Source organism: Eleginops maclovinus, chromosome 4, assembly GCF_036324505.1.
Source record: "Eleginops maclovinus isolate JMC-PN-2008 ecotype Puerto Natales chromosome 4, JC_Emac_rtc_rv5, whole genome shotgun sequence".
NCBI lineage: Eukaryota > Metazoa > Chordata > Actinopteri > Perciformes > Eleginopidae > Eleginops > Eleginops maclovinus.
This window is the reverse complement of record NC_086352.1, coordinates 17247464-17266662: the sequence shown is the minus strand read 5'-3', so window position 1 is coordinate 17266662 and position 19199 is coordinate 17247464. Positions and strand designations below refer to the sequence as shown.

At 42.1% G+C, this 19199-nt stretch overlaps 1 protein-coding gene across 1 annotated transcript; it reads right to left on the bottom strand.

Moving 5' to 3' along the window:
* Nucleotides 1-24: 24 nt before the first annotated feature.
* On the bottom strand, nucleotides 25-16653 carry usp47 (ubiquitin specific peptidase 47). The gene is made up of 28 exons (XM_063881271.1): nucleotides 16372-16653; nucleotides 11894-12088; nucleotides 10572-10688; nucleotides 10330-10483; nucleotides 10136-10232; nucleotides 9903-10048; nucleotides 9711-9790; nucleotides 8798-8947; nucleotides 8561-8656; nucleotides 8318-8470; nucleotides 7732-7890; nucleotides 7195-7326; nucleotides 6928-7004; nucleotides 6634-6689; nucleotides 6197-6309; nucleotides 5978-6079; nucleotides 5667-5874; nucleotides 5332-5447; nucleotides 5085-5204; nucleotides 3992-4814; nucleotides 3430-3605; nucleotides 3250-3330; nucleotides 3031-3146; nucleotides 2828-2946; nucleotides 2384-2514; nucleotides 2052-2099; nucleotides 1838-1968; nucleotides 25-1586 (listed from the first exon to the last, which is right to left on the bottom strand). Exons 1-28 carry the CDS (start codon nucleotides 16414-16416, stop codon nucleotides 1412-1414), a joined length of 4116 nt encoding a protein of 1371 aa, XP_063737341.1. The 5' UTR covers nucleotides 16417-16653; the 3' UTR covers nucleotides 25-1411.
* Between the last annotated feature and the right edge of the window lie 2546 nt (nucleotides 16654-19199).

Genomic DNA, 19199 nt, shown 5'->3' with positions numbered 1-19199 from the left:
AAAAATGTGAGTAGGATTTGTGAGTTAAATTAAGCCATTTTTAATTTACAGTTACAGAAAACTGCAGTTATGAAAAAAAAACATTTTCATTAATTTCTAAAATCATCTTAAACTATTTTCACACAGAATTTAAATCTCAAGAAATAAACATCAACACAAAAAAAGAAAAGAAAAGATATTGGCATTTCTACAGTGAATAGCTGGTGGCAGCATCAGGAGCCCAGAGGGGCCGTGACACCGAGCTTCAGTCCAGCGGGGTTTCTGCACCCTCTGGTGTCAGTCTATCAAGCAGCAGCAGGTAAAAGCGCCAAGAACAACCTCACACTCTTGTCAAACCCCACAGAGAGCTCCCTCACACCACACACACACACACACACACACACACACACACACACAATCACACACACTAGAGATGTAAAACAAAAACAGAAATCCACTTTCTTAATTAAAGGTTAATACAGAGGTGTGCCCGGTGCCTCATGACACTTAAATGAATGATAACGCCTGGAGCAAAATAATAATTTACAACAGACACAAACTAGACAAGGAGATTGTTAACATAGTTGTCTTGGTTTTGTTGCATTGTAATTTGTATTAAAGGTACCAATACGCTATGCATCATTCAATCTAGTGGAAGTGGTGTAAGAGAGGTAAAGGTCCTATAAAGCACAAAGAGCAGTCATCAGGAAAACCCATGTCAACAAATGACTCTGGCTATTAAACACGCAGAAACAACCTCAGGTTTACAAATTCCTAATTGTTGCTTTTGATTCTTCAAATCGTGTGAAAGAAGTTGTCAAAGTCACTGAGAGAGTGAGGTTTGCCTCACCAGAGGAGGTGAGACAGAGGAAGGCTGGATAAGTAGTTCTTGGTTGTGTGTGCTGTTGGTTTTTATTGGTTTAAAGGAAGATGAGCGATGCATGTTAAGAATGATTTCTGTAATAGAGCTGAGCTCGGGAGATGTGAGCATATGGACTTACAAGATGCTCACTGATGAATCAGAATCAACACTATTCCTGAAACAGGAAGAGAAACACACAGTGACGAGGAGAAGTGAGAGGAGACTGAAATAGACGCGATGGATGCTTTCTAGATCAGTTTCACAACCCTAACATCTCTGCATCCATCTCTGGAGCGTTCACGTTCAATTGATTTGTCTTTACAGTATTTGATTCTTATTCTGTATTCAATAGATTTTGTACTTCCCTTTAAACTTTACAGTACAATACACTATAGTGCACAATAGGGTTTCTGAACCAGTCCTGGGGCTCAGAGTGGAGGGTGTGAGCACATTAGCCTCACAAAGCTGCTTGATGTTCAAGTAAGTAGCAGGCCGGACACTCAGTCCTGCAGCCTGGAGGCTATGCTGTTACAGCCGGACAATCCTGATAAGAGGAGCGCTGCTCACTCCTCAGTCCTGCCCCGTGTCCTTGGCTGGGCCTCCGTCCAGGTAGATCTTAAGGGCCTTCTCCTTGCGTGGCGAGTAGCTGACACGGTGTCCAGTCTTTAGCAGGCGGCTGCTCTCCTTCTTCATCAGCTCACTGCGCTCCTCGTCTGACAGCCCCATAGGCTCCTCTGAGCTGTGCCTGCATAAAGTAACACATGTCTTAAATTGTGTATTTTAAGAAGCATAGCATCAGTTTCTTCAGAAATATTTACAAATTGTATTCTGTATGTATATAATATGTAGAAAATACATTGTAATAATATGCAACAACCATATTAAGGGTCAACCGATTTAAAATAACAATGCAACATATGTTTTTGTAGAAGTCTGCACTCCAGTTGTAATATTTAGTTCTTGTTAGTACTCGAGTGTGTGCTGCGATGGATTTACCTGTAGAAGACCACAGCTCCGTCGTCACAGATGTACAGAGGCCACACATTAAGCGTCGACACCTTGGGGTTCCAGTCCAAATCCTGATGGATCTCCAACACGGAAATATCACAGGGAAATGTTCCTCTACCCTGCGCAGAGGAGAAGGATATGCTCTCAGTAACAGGTGGGACACCAACAAAGAATGAGTGTGATATTTATGTCCACTCCATACCTTGGCGAACTCCAGGTTCTCGAGAGGAATATCGCTTAATTCACTGAGCTGCAAACCGAAGAAAGAAATTAGTTAAAAAGGCAAATGAACGGTCTCATTAATGTGTGACGGTGGTCAGTGAAAATGAGTGTGCTGTTATCTCATGCAAAATTACAGTTTAACATGTAGGAAATGAAAAGCTGTGTTTGTGGGTGCAGTGTCTTGGTTCATTTTCACTGTTCACATCCAGTGTTGGTTAGGATAAGATCACTGTCATTGTTTTTAATGGCTAAATAAACAGAAAAATGTCAAATTTAAGAAGAACTGTGAGAAGCATGCAGCAGCACACATACCTTCTCCTTGAGTTCTTCCACATTGCTGCTCTCTAGGATAACTTCCTGGAAGGGCCCCAGCTTCATAGTAGAGGGGCTCCATCTCCGGCTCAGGACAGCCAGCTGTGACATGGACTTCATCTTCTCCGGTTCTGAGACACAAATCATGACAGACCATCGATACAGTGCATTGTTTCACATGGAGAAAGAACATGTTTCCCTGCAGGATGATGCACGGGTTTCCAAAATAATACAACAATCTCATTTAGTGATTTTTCTTCACGGTGAAATTGCCATGAGTGTCAAGAAGAATCAGATCCCCTTGGTTGTTTAGTTTCTCTCATTATAACTCACTTTTAATTATTCTCAAAGATATAGCTTCTCAAGATACAGAAACGTTATTTTATTGTTGTTGTTGTTACACAATAACACGTTGTACTGTGGTCAAACCAAACTGAGTGTTACCATTGAGAACTTCCAGGAAAACTTCCCAGTTGGAGGAGATGCTGATGTCCTCTTCATAGACGTGGTAGTCCAGGAACACCGTGCCTGGGTTCTTCCACGTCTTTTTCCTGAGACGAACGCTGAACACACACATTGTTTGGTAAGACCACCCACACTTTTTAATAGTTTACTTTTCATATAAATGTGATATAACAAAGTCTCACCTGTCGATGCTGAGGTCGAGCTTGCAGTGTTCTTTTAACTGAGGGAGCAGCTCCTCTTTCGACTGTCTGACAGTCATGCCTTTGGCAAACACTGTGTCCACCAGGAACTTGCACGGCTGTAAACAGACACATGGATAAATTAGCAATATTTGTTAGAGTCATTTAGACGGGTCATATCAGTCAATCTGTTTTAGCACAGGGATAGAGAAAAAGTCTCACCTCTGGTTCATTCACTAGTAGCTGATACACCTTCACTCTGTATTCACCCTTTTTCAGTGCTCTTCCTAGTCGAATCGTTATCTGCGGGAAGTCATCAAATGTAAAGTTAAGTCATGTACTGGCTAACCCAAACAGACACATACTTAAAATGGGCAAATCGATTCAGAATGGGATCCTGACCTTGTTATCGTCAGAGAACGAGGAGAGCGTTTCATTGAGCCGTACACTCTCGAACTCTTGGTTGTTGGCGTACACTCGAAACACCTTGAACTGGGTGGAGGCGACTCCCACGTAGGGCTCCAGGTTCTGTTTGAATGCTGCTAACGTTATCCTCTTATCCACGTGAACAACTAAACCTGAAGTATATTAGAAAAACATACAAAAATTAAACAGTTGGACAGTTGTTCTGCCGTCTTGATGAAGGATTGAGCATGTTGTTGTTTCACAGCTCCTCTCTGCTAATTCAGATTTTTTTCCTATTCCAAGAACTACAATGACAGTATAAGCAAAACATTTGTGTATATTTTCTTTCATAAAAATACAAGATTAAATTGTATGTTCACTTTGAAACGTGGTCAATAAAGAGGTTTTCTTTCAAACTGCAGTAAGCTACAGAACCTTCTTGTTTTTAAGGTTTTCTCCATGGCTGACTTTGGACTTGCAGGTATTAATTTGCTAATTTCACCTGAGTACATATTTTTTGTTATTGATTTAAACTGCACAATAAATAGAAGGTCCATACATTTCTGTGCATCTGCCAAGGAGTCCTCCTGGGAACAAGGCTCTGCTCTGAAGAACAGGTACTGAGCTTCTGCCTTGCTCTTCCCATTGTCGTCGTACTCGCTGTCCGTCCCTGAGTCTTCCTCAGCGGTGTCCCAGGTCTCTTTTTTGCCCTCGTGGGCTTTGGAGCGACGGCTACTTGTGATGCTGTGCGAGTCCAAGCCGTTGGCCAGCTGTATGGGCCCGCTGTCTGCATTGCACAGTGTGTCACTACTGTGGCTGGAGCTCAGGATGTCGCTGTCCACCGAGCTGGTGCTGCGGTCATTGTTCACCTCAGAGTCCGAGCGCTCCTCGCCAGCAAAGAGGTTATTGGGGTCAGAGGAGGCGCCACTGCTGTCCCCGGCTGTGGCCCTGATCCGGTTCTCTAACTCTCTGTTGTCTGCAGCCACACAGAGGGAAGAGTTTGAGTCAGCCTCCTGGCTCGGGGATTCGATATGTTCAAAGTCGCTGGCGTCAGAGCTTTTCTGGCTGTCGCTGGTGCTAGAGCCCTGCTGCTGCTGCTGCTGCTGCTGCTGCTGCAGCAGAGACAGACTCTTTAACTTCTCTGTGCTCTCCTCCAGGATTGCCTCTACTGATTTTCTGTTACCCTTTGAACTCTCAAAGGGCACATCAGAGTTAGCTCCTTCTTTTTGGGAAAGAGTCCTGTTTGCCAAGGTACCAGGAGACTGCTCAGGCAGTAAGACCAAGAGCCGGATCGTGTTTCCGTGACGATCCAACAGTTTCCACAAGAGCGAGTCAGTGAAAGCAACCTGATGATCCGTCAACTCGGAGCTCTCTACGAAAACCTGATGAAAAACAAATTGAAATAAAAGGTTGAAACTCAAAAGTTTTTATGTTGATTTTCTGATGGATAACCTGCACTGGTATTTAGCTGAATCTGAAAAATGTGTGAAAGATTTTAAAGAAGAATACTTCAGTATTATTTATGTTGTAAGGGTTTGTGTTTTGGTTTGAGAATCTGTAAGAAACTAGTGCGGAGGGTTTATATCCCGTACAAGATGGAGAAAAAAAACCTTCCGGGAGATAAGTTCAAAAGTAAAAAAACATGTCGTGACCTTGTTGCTCCTGAAGAACCCTTCAGCTTTCAGTGTCTTGTTTGGAACATACAGGAGCCGGAGGTCGTTATAGCAGCGCTCCAGGACAACACGCATGGCTTCTGCAGAGAGCCCGGTTGCCTGGAAACAACAAACAAGTCTTAAGTCACATTTCCACTCTCTTTACAGTTTCCTGCGCTCATGCTTAAAACCGAAGGTTGAGGAATGAGGAGAAGATGTGGTGTAGAAACTGATGAGAGAAAGAAACCTGTGCAATAAGCTGTTTGAATTCAGTGATCGTCTGGTTCAAGTAGGCCCGAACACTGATTGGAGTGGCGATGCTCTCACTCTTCAGATCCACAACATGAACCTTCACCATCACCTCTGCAGGAAAATCAGAAACACAGTCACATAAAGCAATTAAAAAGCGGGGTATTCTGACAGATCTACATCCATTACAGCTGTTTAGTCTATTTGCTCGTACCATACTTATAGTTGTATATAGTAAGTCATAATTTATTGGTCTCATACTTCACAAAAGGAGCTTTGGGGCACTAGCTACATAATAATGAGTATAAATAAAACATAGCAGCCTAAACTGACCTCCAGGTTTGTAAGGCTGGAACACCTGCTCTGGTTGGCGGATCTCCAGCAGCAGGTCGAACATATACGAGGACTTGACTCCTCCGAGCAGCATGCCCATGGGTGTGTCCTCCTCCCCTTCGTAGGAGCGCTCCAGGTACTCGTGGAACTCGTCGTACTTCACCAAGCGGCAGCAGTCCAGGGGCACCACTCCATCCAGCTCCATCAGCTGAGCAGCACAGGACACGCACAGTATTACTACACAATAATACTTTACTCCGATATTTAACAATCAGAGGTCTAGTTGTTGCAAAATCAGACGGTGGATAAACCTTGTAGGCCATTTCTGTTGCTTCTCTGAGAGTTTTGTCCTTGTGTACTTCCAGCTTGCTCTCCATCATGGTCTTTACAGGACGCATGCAGAACAGCTTTATCTGGAGATTCAAAGGAAAGAGCAATAACAGTTCAACTCGTTTTAATAGAGAGCCAGAGTGCTGATCCTCATTCAGACACATAATAGATCTTGAACTGATCTAAAAAGGATCATGTACCTTGCAAGTGTTGCGCTCAATCTCCCTCTGTCGCTTTTCTTGCTCTTCAGACTCTTTCTCCTTCTGAACCAAAGTCTTTATGTGCTCTGGGAACTCTTCTGCATCTAAATACTCTGCAGACAGGACAGACAGAATACACACCAAAACGGCATAGTAATTCTAGTACCAGTACACTAAGGACAAACCCTGGTCAAATAAACAGGACGATAATCCTCAAGATATTAAATCATCTATAATCATTCTACTGATGTGATGCACATTTCAGGACAGTAGCTCAAGCTGGCGGCTCATTCAATACGAGGGCTGATAAACCACCGTTAACATAATAGCAGTAAATGATCCAATTCATCACAGAATGACATTGCCTCTAACACTACCATGAAGGCACAATTAATGTTGGCATTAGACAGCAGATTGAAAAAAAAAAAATGTCTTACTTGAATTCCTTGAGGCATCTTTCAATCTATAAATCAGCATATATGCATTTGTAGAACTGGTAGGAGAAAAAAATATGTAAGATGTCTGGTTAATGATTGCAGTGGAATATATAGAAAGAAAATGTAGTTCTGTCAGATCTTTGAAAAGCTTCATATTGCTTTAAATAAACATGAGAGAGAATTAACAAAGAACAAACGGGCACATCTTGATTATCCTCGTGATTATTGTATTCCCCCCACTCATGACTGTGATGACGTGAGTTAGTGCTGGAGGCAGATATGAGAGACATTCACCTCGCAAAGGCACTGGAGTAATAGCCTCTGCTCCCTGAAGAGCCCCCATATGTCTTCCTGATATCATCTGGGGTGATCTGCCAAACAGGAACATACGGCACGATTTAATGGATACTACGTTGTTAATGACAGGTAGAAATTAAAAGGACTAAATCTAGTTTGCTTGCTGTAGTACAAACTGATGACTTAACACAGATACAGTCTGATGAGTCAACCTGCCTAAGTGCTGTAAGAGGACAAAACGGGAGCTGAAGCGCTGAGGCTGACCTTGCTGACGTGCTGATCATTGAAACTGTACCACTGGCCATCACTGAAGGATTTGATGCAGGCGTAGTAGTGTCCTCCCGCAGCGCTCCCAGAGTGGACCATGACGGAGAACAGCTCAAAGGTCAGCATGTTCTGAAAAAAAGACAGAGACCAAAATCTTTTTGTTTAGATAGAAGGACTTCTGTTAACACCAGGGACATTCACCATTGATAATGGATTTGCAACGGAAAGACATAAGCGAATGATATGCTATATTTGCAGAGCTAAAGTCAACACTACGTGTACAAATTATGCAAGCATGCACAATAAACAGGATGCAGCTTGTAATAACATTTTATGCAACTACACCACCAAGACGCAGTGAACATTACAAGGAAGTATTAGATCAGACTCTATATCGGCAGGAACCCAATAATAAAGACAGAGTTGGGCCAAAACACTTGAACAGGCCTTTGAGATACAGCTTGCTAACCAATGATATTCAACACAACGACAATCCAAAATATATCCATCTACTGAGTATTCAAGGTGATTTACCTTTGGCTTCAACACCCTCTCCGTGCTGCTGGTGCTGTCCAGGCAGATGCCCTCATCGACACAATCTTCCGTGGAGAAATCATTGCTCATCTGGTCGCTGTGGCAACTGCCTTCATTCTCTGCTCCGCTGTCAGTGCAGCTCTCGGTCTGAGGCGACTTCTAGAGAGGATCAAAAACATTAATTGAGAGGGGTTCAAATGTGTCACATGCTCTTAGCTCTACCTGAAAACAGAACAAATCTGTCACTGGTGTTGCCTTTGTGGCATGAATGGTGTTTGTTTGTTTATCTCGCCCTTTTCCAGAATCACTAAAGTTATTCCTGGAGGGAACGCATATGAGACCTCACACTCGAGGATTATGATGGAAAATCTTCTGCTTTATTAGGTACTGCTGTCGTCTAAACAACGGAACAGAAATATTAAATGAAGTGGAGTGTGACATCACTTTCTTTTTCCAACCATAGCTTAAAATCACAACAAGTTATTTCTGATCAACAAAAGACAGAAGGATAAACACATAGGGTATCAATATAAAGTAAGTCAGAAGAAGGGATAAAAGGAGATACCTCCCTTCCCGCTCCTCTCACCTCGTCCTCCATGTCGATGAATGGACTCATGTCGAGCTCCTCGGGGAAAGCCATGCGGTCATTAAGCTTAATGCGATGCATAGTGGTGTAGTCAAAATCGAAGCGCTTCAGCTGGAGTGTCAGCAGGTAGGGGAAGTGCAGAAATCTCAGACCCTGTGTATAGGAGCATTTATTAAAGATTCAGGCAGGTCAATAGCAGGACTCGTGTGTTAATGGAGCATGTCACATTTTCAGTGAGCTCACCTTCCGGGCATCACATTTCTTTTTGCACCGTTCACAGAAGTACTGGTTGGGCCCATCAAGAGTTTCTGGCTGGATGAACGCCTGCAAAGCTTCTTCCTGTAGCAGAAAACATTTTGATAAAGGTTAAAATATTAAATGGTCAAAAAACTGTACTAAAAATGTGCTGCAGAAAAGTACAGAATTATAGCAAATGACTTCCAAAGAGTAAAATAATTTAACTATGGAGAGAAAACGCACCACACTGCCATACGCCTGGTTGGCTCCGAAGGGTCTGATCACCAGAGGGATGTCCAGGTAAGTATCAATCCTCCAGCTCTCATAGCCGCACTCCAGACAACGAACATAGTCCTTCAGCTTCCCCTGGTACAGCTGGTTGATCAGGTCAGCCTGAGGATGTGGAGGCATGACAGTCAGGCCTTCTCAGCCACATTTCAATACTAACAATACAGCATGTGTTAGGGCTTCAAAAGGTTCTCAAAAAGCAGGCAATTATTTCTGTCTGACACTACCAACCATCCACAACTCATGGATGGATGAAATATAAATATATATATATATAAATATAAATATATATATATATATATATTTATATATTTAATACAATTAAAACAACTTTGCCCCACTCCTGTAAGAATGTAAATATAGGAAAGTTTGGTCAAATACAAGGAAATGCTATGTTATCAAATTCTTTGTAGAGTGGTCATTATAGGACCAGGCTCATCTTCTTTTGAGCCAATGATGCGTTTTTTGTTACATATATTCGGATAAAAAGGGGGGATGCATTTGTTCAGTTTTACTATTTATCTTTAAATGTTTATCAATTCAAATGTTGACTTTAAATGTCAACTTCGACAAAGAAGGCTGTACAAATACTCAAATCCATTGCAGCAGTTTCTTATATGTTTGCTGTCGGGATTTTTTTTAATCACATGCATCTATTCTGAGCTAACAAGGATCTGATGTGTACAGAGCAGGCCCAATGGATTATGTGTTTGCAGTTTATAATTTGCTCGTGAGATAAGACACTGCTAACCCAGAGGCTTACTGGCCCATTTCACTTCTCCCACAGTAGCTCTTTTGTCTCCACTTGAGAAGGGAGGCCTTAGATTGGCTGCTGAACTTGTTGTCGTCAGTAGTGTCTTTCTCCTACCTGCTCCGTCTGCTTCCACTTTTGCTCCAGGGCGTCGAACATGACCCTGCAAAGCTCCTGGACGTCATGCTGCTGCCAAGCTGAAAGACACAATACATGTAATTGAGTTTTCAGATGCAGAGGCACAAGGTCTCTCCTCTTACACGCACACAAGCCATGCGAGTCGAGTCACTGGAGAGTTCAAAGGCTCACCCTCGCTGCTGTCCCAGCCAAAGCTCCGCGTCACATCGGTGGTCTCGATCGCACGTTTCTTACTGGTCTGCAGCAGTACAAACAGCCTCTGCAGCTGGTGGGGTATACTGGTGACTGGATCCTCCTCACTCTCCTCAAACGCCCAGCTGAAAGTTAAACAGACGTTTTTAAAATCATATCAAAAGTTGTTCTTTGATAAAACTTCACAAAGACACTCAGAAGTAGATCCTTACTTGTAGAGAGCATTTCTGAACTCTGGGGTCATGAACAGGGTTTGTAGAAGACTGTTCAAATAGCAGGTCATAGCTTGGTTGACCAGGCCCACGTAACCTACAGCGGGGAGGGAGGGGGAGACAAAGTAGTGAGGAGACAGGTGGGTTTGTATAAAGAGAGCGAGGTCACATATTCAACAGCGACTGAGCCTCACCTGTTTCTGATTTGTTGAGGATGGACGAGTAGGAGTAAGATGGACTGCTGTAGTCTCCGCTGCAGCCGGCAGTGCTGTCTCTCGGTAAGGGCCCGATAAATCGTTCCTGGGAACTGTCATCCAGCCCACTGCTTTCTGCAGTTCCTGACTCATCCTGTGCACGTACACATTCAGGGAGACCCTTTTATTAGGATATACCTTACACATTATGGAACAAATCTTGTTGATTGTGTACCGCTCACCGACGCAATCTGGGGCTGCTCTCCATCTTTGTCCGTGAGCTGGAGGAAGTTCCTCTTATTGCCAGGCTCAAACCCAGAATCTGAGAGGGACATCTCACTGCTGTGATCCAGCGGTGCCTAGAGGGAAAAAGAGTCAAAACAAAAATCTAATTAAAAACAACAATCCCTGGAAAATACACAACAGCCCCAAAACAAGACTGCAAACTCAATGAACTCACAGGACTAAGATTCTCCCTGAAATCATTTTCAGTGGATTCCCTGTATTGGTGAGTATAAGGAAAGTAGCCTGAAGCCAACATGTGAGCAAAGCTTTTATGCAATACTTTCTGTCTTTCTCCTGGGCAAGCTAAGAGCAAGCACGTAGAGTGTTGCAGTGGAAGCATACAGGAGCTTAATCCACTGACCTACTCAGTGAGATAACAACAGACATAGCACCTGGGCTTTGGCCAGGGTCAGCAGCAGGATTAGCCTGTGCTCATTTAAGAAAAGGGAGTAGCATGTAAACAAACAGGGAGAACACAGCACAAACTCATAGTTAACACCGAATTGATGAATAAAACCCTTGGGCGCCGTCTGGTTTTCTATCAGCTTCACTGAGTTCATGATGAGGTGATATGACCCCCCCAATGCAGCAGGGGCAATGAGTCCTAATATAAACTTCTTATAAGTTAACTGCAACCGAAAGCGCAGACAGGGAGCCATTATCCTGGAGCTCAATTGCACCAAACCAAAATTGGAGTGTTCAGAAAAAGCTATGAACACAGCATGATCATGCCGTCAGCTTTTTGAAATGTTGAGCATATTACCAAAAAAGAAATCATATTTCACATCCAGTCAACACATTAAAGTTTGTGTTTCTGGCCTCCTGACAAACAATATAGAGGAACAATATTCCCTCAAAAATATCATATACATAAAGTAGCATGTGTTTAGTGTGCCGCCTTAACCATCTATAAACTGATATCGATTTGAATCCTCCAGTTATCCAAACTATTGTTATAGAAATAAAATGCTTTCCTGCCTAGGCATAAGATCGACTGTTTTTGTTTGAACACTTAAGTCGAATAAAAACAGCTTCTGATGATTACAAAACCTCCAGTCTTCAGCACACACTCAAGCTAATACACCGGGTCTTGCATGCCTCCTCTGTCGCCTTATAGGTGTCACCTTAGCCAACCCTGATATGCAACTTTTACCCAGACCCAAACTCTGAGGGTAATCACAAAACGCTGCCCTACTGCTCTGTGATCCAGTATTACTCTGTTATAAACCGTTCACACGTGTCAGCAGTCTAAAGTGACTGTCTAGATTAATTCCCGCACCATTTCCTGCGTATTTCCCCAGGCAAGGTCAAAAGTGGCTTTGACATATCCCGCTTTGTGGGCAACATCTTCATAGAGTTTGGAGATGGTGGTGGACGCCGGCAGATTTAGGGTCAGCCTCTCGTTGACTGTCTTTGCACTGGTGATGTCCTGAATGATGCACAGCACTCTGGGCTCCTCAGCTGCATTTTGGATCTGAAAATCAACAATGGGGGAAATCATTAACATGATGTGATGGCAAAATCTTCCTTCTGTATGCTTGTGTTCTAATCAAAGCTTTAGAACAAATGGTTAGTAAGGCTATGTGACAAATGTCTTCATTAGAAACACGCCAGTACACAAAAGAAAAATTCCTTGTCATGCCATGCCGCAGTAACGACTGACCTACTTGTTACAGGAATACAGAAGTGACACATCTAAGAGAGACAGCGCTGTACATCTAACCGCAACCAAGGTCCTGATTTAAATGAAAATGTTTTATAGCACCTTTTTAGAGAGAGTTCTTTAAAGTTGCTTGTGTTGGGATCAAATGTAATAATTAAGAAGCTTATAGGTTAAGCTTTTCACTGGGTTATCACTGCGTCAACAATGAGTTAAATCTGATGCAGTAAACACCTTAAAACTACATTTTATAATATTATTCAAAATGATTTAATAACTTTAAGTAAGTATTATAAAATGGAGAAAATGCCACCAACATTTTACTATTACTATTCATTTATGGGTACTACTTACTGTTGGTGACATGCAGGAGCTTTGCAAAAGGAGCTTAAATGTGCCTTTCTTGTCCAAATATACCACACCTACACATGACTGAACAAGCCCAGTCCCCGACCTTAATGGAGTAATCTTAAAATGGCAGAAACACAGCCAGTTGTTGACATGCCTCTTTTTAAGAAAAAGTGCAAATTGCTTTCCAAGAAGAGCAGGAGTTTCAAGATGCTGCGAGCGACTCAACTAAACACTCCCAATAGTTTGTTTTCCGATTGGTCGATGGAACAATAACAGAAACTGCCAGAAAAACTGACTCAAGTGCTTAAGTATTAACCATGCAAAGAAGATGCCAGAACAGTCTCTTTAGCCACCTGTATTGGTGATCAGCTACTAAGCGTTTGGTATTTTGAAAAGACTCAACTACTGCATAATGAACTGATAAAGTAAGAGTTAATGCTGAGTCCTTAGCAGGGACACGGGTTATAACATGACCGTGCCCTTTTTGTGTATCTTTGGATGTACTATCTATTGGATTAGACACTGCATGATTGAAATTACAATACTGTCATTGTATAATAACATCATATTTTTGCTTCAGACAATATTTAATACAGTTGTATTGGAGCAGTTTGGGGTTTATTTGTATACAGACATGAGGAATCAAAAAGATATCCCTCTGGTATCTGTACCAAAGTTAAAGTGTTGCTATGAAGAAAGGGGTATTTACACATATTAAAATAGATTTCAAACATATAATCGTTTTTCAGAAATTGGTGCCTTATAGAACATTATTTCTAGTAAGGTGCATGTTTCTTCTATTGTTATTTATAAATCTGTTGTTTGTGAGGCCGACTCCTGGTGAAGAATGTCATCACGATGCTGCTTCATGCATTTATTTACCACTCCACACACAATGCATGGCTACCTGCGAAATCTTCCTTATCTCATCAAAAATACTCTGTCTGCAACTCCAAAACACACCCTAAAGATATATGGAGAGTTAGGGGGAAGAACAATGTAAAACAAACACATCAAGGAAATAAGTTGTCAAACATGCCTGTCTCATTTCCTTCAAAAACAGACTGCCTTGTAGTTTTCCACCAACATATTAACAACTTTGCTTGTAAAACAACAGACGATTACAGGAATTTATTCAAGTTATACAAGTTGTTGCACTCTCTTTGTGAAGTTTGTGATCTTAGCAAAGTGTGATAGACAGGTCCTATAAAAAGTAGGTGCAGTGGACAACTAGTGTATTATGAGATTAAAGGTTATTTTTACCGTGGATATAATCACAAGGTGCTGACATGAAGCCCTGGCCAATGCATAGCACAGAATTTATTTAGATCTGAATGAACAAAAAAATAATGAGGTTGCAATGTTGTAAAATGCCAGCATCAATTAAATCATTTTAACACAATGTAATTCAATTACAACTGCAGGCAAAAATGTCAAAGAGTATTGACGTAATGTTATGGGAGCACATTGCCAGCAGTGGAAAAGACATATGAAGTGGTGACCATGAACATTTTATGTAGCCTAAAATATGTAATGGGTACAACTCTTGTATGTTTTTTTTTTATATATACCGGCTCCATATAGTTAACTAGCTGCCTCAAATCCAATAGTTTTTAGAATGGTGAAAATGACTACGTAGGTTTTATGCATTATTGCTTTACCTTTCAATTAAAAAAAGATGTCTCGACGAAGTCCAAGCATAATGTAAATATTTGCAACTAAAACAAAGGAAACTCCAGAGGCAGTAACTAAACATATTTTAATAATCGAGACAAACTTCACAGCCAGTTTGTGTTGGCTTGTTGTGATTATCATGAATAAAGCCCTTCATAATAACAAATAATGTTGCTCTTGAAATGAGAGAGCATGGCTATGCCTATATATTACTTCCAAACTTTTTAATTTGATAACAAACAAAAAGCCATTCAGTAGCCCACCCAACATAGATGTGACAGGGTTGCATGTGATGCTGTGATTATATGACTGGGAATATTTATAGGGCATTTTTTCAAATGTTTCATATAATTTGGCATCAACAGAGAGCTCCGAGTATCTTCTGGTATCCCAGAACAACACAGCACTGCTCTCATCCACTTTCAACACCAAACTGGAGCTTAAATTACCTACACTTGAGCTCATGTCTTGTTCCACAACATTGGTCAATAATTTGTAACCTTGCTGTTGCTCAAATGATTTCAGCAACAACTTGGTTTAAGTGAACTGTGGAACCAGCATGTTTACAGATCTAAAAGGAGAGTCCGACATTTAATATTTATGTACAAACTTCAATATGAATAATTATTTATTTCAGCAGTTAAATGGGATTTTTAATACTAAAATCTGAAGGACAAAGACATTTCTTCATGCTGCCAAAATGCTAAGTAAATAAACCCATTTCCTTCTCACTAGCTGAATGAATCCTTGTTTAAGTGTTGTTGTTTTACTGAAATAGACGTATGACCCATTATCACGCTATATATCTTCAAGCTACACTATATACATATATATATATATATGAATTAAATTGCTGCATGAACAGATGCAATGTTGCACAGAGCCCTAATGTCAACGAGTGACGTCCTATGTTTGACGTATTACTCTTCAGCTGACGTAAATGCAGCCACGGTGCTAATACAAAAAACACCCATAATGTATTGACTTGTATTATCTATACAGATATACGAGAGCACAAAATAACAAATGAATATGACAGACACGCCAGTGGCACCATCGGGGACGTTTATGACAATATCACAGTTAACCTTAGCAGACATGTCAGCACCAAAACAAGCTAGCTATGTAAACGATTTGTGGTGTTTACAAAAGCTATTAACGATTACATCGCTACTTGATTGAAAAAACATGACAACATAGTAAAATGTAGCTAAATACAATATCGTTTCATAAAACGTTAGGATGTTGTGCGTAACATTTAGCTAACCAACGAGCTAAACAAGCAACGGCTATATTACTTAAAATGTGACAAATGGCATTCTTCGTGTTTGCCAATATACTAAATGGGAAGGAACAAACAAATAACCAAATGTAACGTTATAATACCTGCATCTTCAGTAGTAACGTCAGCAAGTCAACCAGCTAACATTATAGCTAGCTCGCAAATCTGACCAGCTAACGTTGACTTCACAGTGAAGCTACAAGTTCTGTTCAAAACAATCTGCAAACACGGCCAAGATGGAGTCAAAGTTTACATTATTATAAAGATAACATTTTGGGTAAACATCCCATTAAAAATGCCAGTCAGGTCCAAGGTTGTAGGTATTTACATATAACTTCAATAACATCTAGATGTGTTGCAATTACCCAGCCATACAAAGCTAACGGCGTTTGTTCAAGCTAATGTTACTTGCAAGTTGGCTAAGTAATGTTGACAATATCGCCTTTGTTTTGAGGTTAACATTTAATAATTATATACAGTTTCTATGGGGGAATAAAGAAAATTCTAAGGCTAGATAACTCAATCATAAGTATGCTAAAGCTTAAGGTACGGTCATAAACTCACTTTATCTAAGGTGCAGTGGAAATAGCCGCTTTACCGATGTTAGCTTTAACGTTACTAGCCATGTCACGATAGGCCGTCTAGTGAAGCTAACGGTTAGCAGCTAGCCAAATGATACACCAAGATCACAAACTCCCAAAGTGACACAAAAGTGTTGCTATTATTAATGAGCGTGGTCTACAAGGGTGACTTTTAGAGTTCGATTCTCCAACCGGGGCAGGGTCCTCACCTCTTTGGGTACGAACTGGTTCTCCTCGCTAGGCACCATTTCCATTTGTACGACAGTTTAGACAAGCATCTATCCGGACAAGGATGTCAGCGAAAAAACTTTGCAGCAGTAAACACAAACATTGTTTGTGTCCGGTCTGTTGTAAGTTAGGATGCTTGGACAACAAAATTAAACTTGCCCAAACTTGTAGGTTTATCAAAGTGACCGCAACACTCTCGATAACACCACCCAAGCACGAAGCGAAGTGTCCTGCTATACATAGAGAAAAATGGCCGGTGTTTTTACTCCGCGAGACTTCACTCAGGAGCTTTAGCGTCACATTCCAGCCAGACAAGCTTGTGTGATGTGTGCGCAGGATGACGTCGGTGTAATGTGTGTGTGTGTGTGTGTGTGTGTGTGTGTGTGTGTGTGTGTGTGTGTGTGTGTGTGTGTGTGTGTGTGTGTGTGTGTGTGTGTGTGTGTGTGTGTGTGTGTGTGTGTGTGTGTGTGTGTGTGTGTGTGCGTTTTTAATTGTTTCTAAAAGGGCAGAAATGGCAGAAACACGAGTAAACACGCCGTTAATGGGTAAGCTTATATGAGAGAGTGATGCAGGGCAGCTGTGGGTTAGTTTGGAAATGCTTTCAATTTAATAACTGAGGCTGTGATCGGAGTGAAAACAGCCTCAAAATGTTAAATTGAAAGCATTCCCAAACTAACCCACATTTCAATAGTTTACATTAGATTACAAGTGCACAATATGGTTTCATGATGGAAATCTCACTTGGATGAGCACCTTTAACCCTATTCCATTTATAAATGATTGCCTATATAAGCCTGCATTTTCTTTTTTAAATACATTTGTGAATGATGACACTTTCACATTTCACCATAATATTGTTGCATGCAAATAACCTGAAGTAGGCATGAAATAAAACTGACATGCAATGCAACAAATGCTACTAAATGCATAGGTTTCAAGGTTTCAAGGTTTTATTGGTCATATGCACAGCAGATACAGCGTATATGTTGGCAATGAAAATCTTATGTCGCGTGCTCCTCCAACAACTCAACATGCATGGTGCAAAAGATAAATAAAGTAGTGCAAAAAGAGAGAAGAATATTTACAATATTAACAATAAAGATTTGAGGATGTGAAATATATACATATGTGGAATACATTGAAAGTATTTAAATACTTTACACTGTTGAATGAGGAGGTATGGACAGATGCATATATTATGTATAGCAGATGTATATGGCAGATATGTACAATATATAGATATGTGTACTATAAACAGATATGTATGGCAGATGTGTATAATATATATGTATGTGTGTACTATAAACAGATGTGAGTAGACATTCACACAGCTCAGGAGTTCAGTAGTCTTATAGCCTGTGGTATAAAACTGTCTCTGAGTCTGGTGGTCTTGGTCCGGATGCTGCGGTACCGTCTGCCAGACGGCAGCAGACAGAACAGATTGTTGCTGGGGTGATGGGGGTCCTTTAATATCCTACCGGCCTTCTTCCTACACCGCTGGGTGTAGAGGTCCTCCATGGATGGCAGCTCCGTCCTGGTGATGTGCTGAGCAGTTTTCATCACCCTCTGTAGAGTCTTACGGTTGAGGGCGGTGCAACTGCCATACCAGGCGGTGATGCAGCCAGTCAGGATACTCTCGATGGTGCACCTGTAGAAGTTGCAGAGTATCCTGGAGTCCATGTTGAACTTCCGCAGCCTGCGGAGGAAGAAGAGCCGCTGTCGAGCCGTCTTGGATATGACCCTGGTGTGATGTGTCCATGTCAGGTCCTCACTGATGTTTACCCCGAGGAACCTGAAGCTGCTGACTCTCTCCACAGGAGTCCCGTCGATGGTGATGGGTGTGTGTGCCTCTCTCTGCCTCTTCCTGTAGTCCACAATCAGCTCCTTTGTTTTGCTGACGTTGAGATGGAGGTTGTTGTCCTGGCACCAAGATGTCAGGGCTCTGACCTCCTCTCTGTACGCCGTCTCGTCGCCGTCTGTGATCAGGCCGATGACGGTCGTGTCGTCAGCAAACTTGATGATGGTGTTGGAGCTGTGTGTGGCCACGCAGTCGTGCGTGAACAGGGAGTAGAGGAGAGGGCTGAGCACACAACCCTGAGGGGCTCCGGGGTTGAGGGTCAAGGTGGAGGATGTGATGTTCCCCATCCGCACTGCCTGGGATCTGCCCGTCAGGAAGCTCATGATCCAGTCACAGAGGGCGCTGTTGAGCCCAAGGTCCCTGAGCTTAATGATGAGCTTGGAGGGCACAATGGTGTTGAATGCTGAACTGTAGTCAATGAACAGCATTCTCACATAAGTGTTCCTCTGGTCCAGGTGGGAGAGGGCAGTGTGGAGGGTGAGGGAGATGGCATCATCCGTGGACCTGTTTGCTCTGTAGGCAAACTGCAGGGGGTCCAGTGAGTCAGGGAGGGAGGAGGTGATAAAAGTTTTGACTAACCGCTCAAAGCACTTCATGATGATGGAGGTGAGTGCAACTGGGCGGTAGTCATTGAGGCAGATGGGTTTTGTCTTTTTGGGGACAGGGACAATGATGGACTCTTTAAAACATGTGGGGACTACAGACTGGAGCAGTGACCTATTGAAAATGTCTGTGAACACATCTGCCAGCTGAACTGCACACACCTTGAGAGCACGGCCAGGGATGCCATCAGGTCCTGGAGCCCTGTGTGCGTTGATCCTTTTCAGAGATCTACACACATCTGCACTGGTTAAAACCAGTGAGCAGGGATCCTGGGCCTTCTGTGCCTCCACAGCCGGGGGCTTCTCAAAGCGTGCATAAAATGTGTTCAGTTCATCTGGGAGAGATGCA

Bases quoted from the DNA above. Each gene is read 5' to 3' on its own strand.
- usp47 (XM_063881271.1), bottom strand. From the start codon at position 16,416: ATGGAAATGGTGCCTAGCGAGGAGAACCAGTTCGTACCCAAAGAG. The intron at 9,791-9,902 runs GTGAGCCTTTGA...TGTGTCTTTCAG, and splicing joins TGGCTGGGACAGCAGCGAGG to CTTGGCAGCAGCATGACGTC. The intron at 3,606-3,991 runs GTATGGACCTTC...AATATACTTCAG, and splicing joins CTTGGCAGATGCACAGAAAT to GTTTAGTTGTTCACGTGGAT.